The following is a 6,817-nucleotide window of genomic DNA, read 5'->3' as shown; positions in this document are numbered from 1 at the left end:
AAATATAAATTGTGTCAATATCTTTTTCATTTAAATAAATTTTTACATATGAGTTGTTAAAATATTTTAATCAACTTTAGCTTTAAAAAAAATAATAAGATACAACTTATATTAATCATCCTATATTTATTACAGAATTTTACCGATAGTACCTTGCGATGCACCGCAGTTAATAAGTTTATTGTTAATATAAGTGTCAAATTACTTCGATTGCTACCTCACCGTACCCTCGATAAAATTAAGCTTGTACAATTTCCAAGTTTTACATTACACAATCAATTTTTATTTATAATCTATAAAAGTTTATGTTAATTTTTTATATAATAAATTTTAGTTATTTTACTTTTTTTTAATAATATCATATTAGCACTTTATTTAAATTTCACATTATTTAGTTTATTTATACATATTGTATAAGATTCTTACTATTACATTATTTGGTTTATTTACGAATCATATTGCATATAACTTTTATTATTATTATTTCATGTCTTAATCTCTCATATAAATAATTAAAAACTGCTCCAAGTTTAAATTTGGCACAATATCTCTGTATTAAGTACATTTAAATACATTATAATTATAAAATTAATTCATAATTTATATATTTTTGGTATTTTCAATTGAATTCATTTTTTTCTAACTTTTTCCTTTAATTATTTGTAAACAATGAAGACAATAAAGATATAGATTTATACAACTCCAATATAAAAAAATTATGTCTTTTTTAAAAATAAATGAATTCAAATTTCTAAAAACAATAATTTATATCCAATTTGCATTATATTTTTGTTGAATAATTATATAGGATTATAATTATTAAATAAATATTTTACAAAATAATTTTAATATAAAATACTTTAAATTTAACATTAGTATACGTATTATCTAATCAATCTCTAAACAATATAAAAATATATTATATAGTATAATTAATTTACTTTCTTGTATTATACACAGTTTTTTCCAGATAAAATAGTTGTTGCTATCTACTCCAATAACGAATCATTGGTTTAACTGAATAACTAAATCAAATAGATAAACTTTTTTTTTTCTTTGTTTCAGGTCGATAGCTTTTCTCAATTGAAAGATACATAAAGATATACAAACAAAAACTAGTCCCAATGAAAAAGCAGAAAAAATGGGGTTGGTAAAAAATACTACTCACCTAAACTTGTCCCCTTTCAAAATCGGACGTGATACTACACCGCTGCTCAAAATCTTAGGGTAAGGGATCAACTTTATTACATAAGTGGATTCCTAATAATTTCTTAGAGTAGGGGATCAACTTTATTACATAAGTGGATTCCTAATAATTTCAGAGGTTTTCTTTGACTTTGTCCGTGTCAACAAAAAATTTCAATAAAAAAAAGATTGATTTTTCGTTATAGATTATCTACTTATAACTTCTTGGTCGTAATTGCTATCTTATTAGTTTCAGTTATTTTAGTTGTTAGAAATCCGTAAATATTCATGTGGTATTTTCTTAGATTTTCACTTGTGATATATGTTTTCTCTATTTCTCCAGGCAAAACTCCTTGCATCTCAATATCATTCTAGTTATAAATAAAATGAAAAGTGTAAAATTAATTTTCTAAGTCGAAGAATAAGACAATTTATGTGTAGAATTCCAAGTTATTTAACTATGATATAGGAATGAGAATCAAAAAATGATAAAAAATGAATACTTAAATATATTTATTTTTATGTAAAATTGATAGTTAAAAATTATTAAATAAATTGATATATATATATATATATAATTAAATTGTCATATAATAATTTTTAATTATTAACTTTATAGGAAGATAAATACAAGTGAGGTTTTACTTAGTAAGATAAAAATATAAAGCGTTTATCCTTAATTATGTGAGGTGAGGGTATTTGAGTAAAATGTGAAGGAGAGTCATTCACTCATTCTGGTGCGAAATATTGATGAAGCTCTCTCCCTATGCTTAAGAGCCAAGTAAAAGAGCACTCTATAAGATATTAACAACAAAACCAGAACTCCAACATCCCACCACTTTGAATAATCTGTTTGGATCCCAAGTATTTCCTTAAGTATCACCTCACCTTTTATCTTCCTATCCCCAGGTATCAGTGGTTCAAATTCAAGTCCAACGAAGTCATTCTTGTATTGACCCTGATTCTCACAATAAAGATACATGTGTTAATATATCAATCATGCATTACCATGATATATATATGTGTGAATGTGTTAGGGACTTGTGGATTATGGGATGCCCCAGGTTGCACATCGACTAGTATGAGATGCTTGATGATGTATAATATGAGTATGAACATTGATACCTCTATGGACCATGCAATATAACTGATGTAGGACATTGGATAGCGCCAGAAGAAGTTAGGAATGTCTGTTATCCTTCTGGATACATTTGATGGCATCAACATGAGTACCTATTTGAAAAATCAAACTGTATATGATACTAATTAAGATGGATCAAAACCAACTTAAGCTGGTCGAGTGGTCAGTTTACTCGTCTAGAAATGAAATGCTTACAGTTACACCAGCTGCAGTTACAATAGCTAGCAATTGGTTGGAGACTAGTGCTGCAACCACAAGCATGGAGCCTTCTGTGACAGAAATGCTGCAGAAGAGGTTTATGCAAAAGTAGCAGTAATGAGAGAATCCAGGGTGAAAATTCACCATGTGGTAAAGTATTGTTCCTGAAGTCAGGGAAATGGCAACAACAAAAGGGAGTGATGACATGAAACTCGACAACACGTAAATGGCCTCGCCATAATGCCTCCCGAACCTTTCGCCTTCGAACACCTAGTATTCAAAATCATGAAGGAAGTGAGACTCTTTTTGTTTCCATAATCCATTGGCATGATTTGAGATTTGTGTACCTTTAACTCCTCAAGGAAGAAGGGCATTCCACCAATGCAAAGGAAGGTCATAAAGCCATAGATGAATCCATCACACTTGCTTCTTGGCAAGATTGCATTATTACTTGTTCCTACATTTAGATAAAGAAAACCAGCACACACTGATACTAAGATGTAGAACAAGATCCTTAACCAGTAGTAACCGATGTCTCTAGTCATGTTAAGGAATGATCTGTGAGTCAAAGTACATAGCTGCTTCAATGTGCTAGTATCATATGCTCTGTCAATAACAGGTTCTTTCTGCAACATATTGAATTGAATTTAATGAAAAATGAAATACAAAGAATAGAGGAATGTTATCTTATAAACTGACTTACTCTTAGTTTGATTTCTCTGATTTTTTCTCTCACATTTGCTGAATGCATGGAATTCTTGAAACTGTTTATCAGATTCCATTTGGTCTCCTCTGTAGTCATATTCACTAAAGAATTCCATGATGATGGGGTATCCTAAACATAAAACACACAAGCAACAAAAGCATTTTAAGAAAAGTCTAAAAACATTGAAACAATTACTACAAGATAATCTTTTATGTACTAACATTGACATTTTTGGACCGCATTAGACTTAGAACATTATCAAACTCTGGACTAACGCATCGAAGGAAGTGCTCCGGAGGATTCTTTCTTGTTGGACAAGGAAACCCTGCATCAGCAAAGAACTGAATTGGAAGAATAGAATCTAGTTAGAAAATAAAATAGGACGAAATAAGTAGTTAGAAAATAAAAAAGAGTCTAACTTTTCTCCACCCACCTTAATAGCATTAGTTCTTTCTCCAAAATAGACAGTTTCACCTGCTGCAAGGAGCACCAAATCATCAAAGAGATTGAAGACTTCACTGCTAAGTTGGTGAATGGAGCATAATACTATTCTTCCATTATGTGCTATGCTTGTGAGAGATGAAATGACAAAGAAAGCAGCAGCACTATCCAATCCACTGGTAGGTTCATCAAGCAACAGTATATGAGGCTGAGTTAAGATTTCAATGCCAATGCTGAGTCTTCTCTTCTCTCCTTTACTTATTCCTCTTGAATGCCAATTCCCAAGCCTGCTCTCTGCACATTCTTTAAGACCCATTTCATCGAGCGTCTTGACTACAACCTTGTCAATCTCATCTTTGCTCTTGTTTGCAGCAAGTCTCAGATGAGCAGCATATGTTAGTGTTTCCCTCACTGTTAGAGTTCCCAGGAAATAGTCTTCTTGAGTTACATAATTCTGCAGATACATTATAAAATCACCTTCATTCAAACTTCAATTTGATAAATGCCCATTCAAATACATACTAAGTGGTTGGGTATAGTTTCATAGCTGAAATTTATGTAGAGTTATTTGCATGTACATTTTTGTGCAATCAATACAAAATTTTTGTACAAGCATTTTATATTTCTGTGCAAGAGAATAATATCAACAATAGATTTCTAATGTTTATGAAATATTGTGATACAATTATAAATGTGGATTTGACATCTGTAGTTAGATATTTTCTTTAGACACTATATATGTATTGTTATTGTTTTGAAACTTACAATGTTTTTGCAGCTTGTAATTGTCTTAGTCCCATTCAGTGTTACATTTCCAGTGATTCTAACATTGCCGCCAAGCCTTCCTGAATCAAAGGGGGAATTAATGTGATTTTTAAAAAGAACTTATAAGAAAAAAAAAAGGGAGAGAATTTGGAAACTTTTAAGCTTTTTTTTCTTAAAAAAATAATTAATTTAATTATTAACATCAAGTGATGGAATAAGTCTTGTTTCTCATATGCTTGAGAAATCCACATTCAAAGAGAGTATAAGAAATTCTTTTTTAAAAAGAAATAATACATAGAGAACATACCATCAATATTCAATATATCTTCCTATTTTTTTTGCCAAATTCAAATAAAATTACAATGACAAAAACACACACACATAATATTAGATTGTGTCTGTTTTTGGTGAACAAATAAAATTACAAATTTGAGTGACAGAGAATAAAAATAGATTTTTATGAATAAAAAACATATATTTTTTAGGTTGCTGCGCTACTAAAAAGCGGTAATTATCTTCAGATTTACCGTTAAATTTTACGATAAATATTATTATCGGATTCTGTAACGGTTCAATGTACAATATTATCGAGTTTGAATATTATCATTGAATTCATATTTTTGCCAGAAAATTCAATAATAACAGATGACGCAAAATGTCTTTAAATTGACACGCATTTTAAATAAGATAATTTTGGATTATTATCAAAATTACCGATATCAATAATTAGTCAGGGAGAGATTTATTTTTTGGTCAAAATTAGTGTTAGTTAATTATATTAGTGTATTAATAATTATTAATGTGTCTATTAATTTTGATGTAATGTTAATGTATAGAGTAGTTTTTTATGTGCATTTAACTGCATATTTTGACGTTGGCGAAAATAATTACTTTTTTGTATTGATGGTGTGAATGGTCATTCAAAATAATAGATATAATTAAAAGATTATATAAAATATTTTATATTATCAGTGTATCAAAATTAAATTCTAAGTATAATATATACTAAAACTAAAAGATGGTGGATTCAATTCTTAGACTTAACAAAATATTTTTTTATAGATTATACATATAATAAAAGGTATTTTAAGGAAAAAAAATATACACTAATTATTTTTCTATATATAATAAATTAACAAAAATTATTTTTAATATGATGCATGAATATGAAAATTAGAAATAAAAATAAAAGTCATACCCATCGATTTTTATTATTTATTGTTTTAAAGAAAATTAGAAATTGCATCTAGTTTCATTATTTAATATTTTTTAAATAAAAAATTGCACACATCCACTTATCTTTTTATTTTTTTAACAATTAGAAATCGCATCCATTGATTTTTTAATTTAAAAAAAATTCAGAAATTGCTCTAAATTTTCCTTATATCAGCTTTTATATTACAGTAAAACTCTAAAAAAATTCAATATTTTTTACTTTTACCAAAAAAAAACCCATATATTAAAAAAATAAAAAAGTTCCTGTAGATTAATCTATATATGTAATAAGAGTGTGATGGATTACAAACCATATATACTATGAACAAAATATACTAGACATACAAAAATATTATGTGTATATAAAAAATGTTACGTATTTTAATATAAATAATAAGTAATAAATTTGGTGATTGATTGTATATATATATATATCAAAGATGGTTGATCAGAAAAAGATAACAAATGAATCATGGTTAGAAGTGATGGCTGAAAGCAAAATGATTATGTAAAGCATATAAATGAGGTGGAAATTCAGGCGCAATTGATAAGCAAAAATAGATAAAAGTTTAGTTAAATTAGTTAAATTGTCTAATATCTATCAATTATTAATTTCACGTAAAGTTGAGTGCACCTGAGTTTTCACCAATAAATAATTATAAATGAGTAAATACCAGCAAGAGCATCAAGGAAAGTGGATTTGCCAGCACCAGAAGGACCAATTAGAGCCATGATTCTGTTTGGTTCAGCATATCCACTTATTCCATTTAACACTTTCTTCCTTCTTTCACTACTATAACTGCTTACTACTTCCACTTCCAAATTCTCCCAAACCAAGCACACTTCTCTAATATTATTATCACTCTCCATGATTGCACCACCATCATGCAACTCCATTGTTGTTGGAGCCATAATAACAGGCAACATGCATGTACACATCTTGTCTTTATGTTATGTTTATATATACAGCTGTCTACATATTTAACATTAATTTCTTCCTAGTCCAAAATTTTAAGTTTTTTTTTTTTAAATATCTAAGATAAAGTTTGAACTTTTGGACACTTGGCTAAAGAAGAATTGAATGAGTTCCTTTTGCACAATAATCACATTTCTCGAATTTTATTTAACTAGCTATTTTGGAAATTGAAAATAATAGATATTAACAT

At 28.2% G+C, this 6,817-nt stretch overlaps 1 protein-coding gene across 1 annotated transcript; it reads right to left on the bottom strand.

The window, feature by feature from the left end:
* Positions 1 to 1,809: 1,809 nt before the first annotated feature.
* On the bottom strand, positions 1,810 to 6,607 carry LOC107492592 (ABC transporter G family member 15). The gene is made up of 9 exons (XM_016113630.3): positions 6,326 to 6,607; positions 4,437 to 4,516; positions 3,664 to 4,125; positions 3,452 to 3,571; positions 3,228 to 3,359; positions 2,872 to 3,150; positions 2,522 to 2,794; positions 2,311 to 2,418; positions 1,810 to 2,143 (listed from the first exon to the last, which is right to left on the bottom strand). Exons 1-9 carry the CDS (start codon positions 6,588 to 6,590, stop codon positions 1,907 to 1,909), a joined length of 1,956 nt encoding a protein of 651 aa, XP_015969116.2. The 5' UTR covers positions 6,591 to 6,607; the 3' UTR covers positions 1,810 to 1,906.
* Between the last annotated feature and the right edge of the window lie 210 nt (positions 6,608 to 6,817).

The sequence above is a fragment of the Arachis duranensis genome, chromosome 6 (genome assembly GCF_000817695.3).
Source record: "Arachis duranensis cultivar V14167 chromosome 6, aradu.V14167.gnm2.J7QH, whole genome shotgun sequence".
Lineage (NCBI taxonomy): Eukaryota > Viridiplantae > Streptophyta > Magnoliopsida > Fabales > Fabaceae > Arachis > Arachis duranensis.
Note: the sequence above shows the minus strand (reverse complement) of the source record. Positions and strands in the feature narration are given on the sequence as shown.

Bases quoted from the DNA above. Each gene is read 5' to 3' on its own strand.
- LOC107492592 (XM_016113630.3), bottom strand. From the start codon at position 6,590: ATGTGTACATGCATGTTGCCTGTTATTATGGCTCCAACAACAATGGAG. The intron at 3,572-3,663 runs GTGGGTGGAGAA...CTTCCAATTCAG, and splicing joins AAAGAACTAATGCTATTAAG to TTCTTTGCTGATGCAGGGTT. The intron at 3,151-3,227 runs GTAAGTCAGTTT...AATATGTTGCAG, and splicing joins TCAGAGAAATCAAACTAAGA to AAAGAACCTGTTATTGACAG.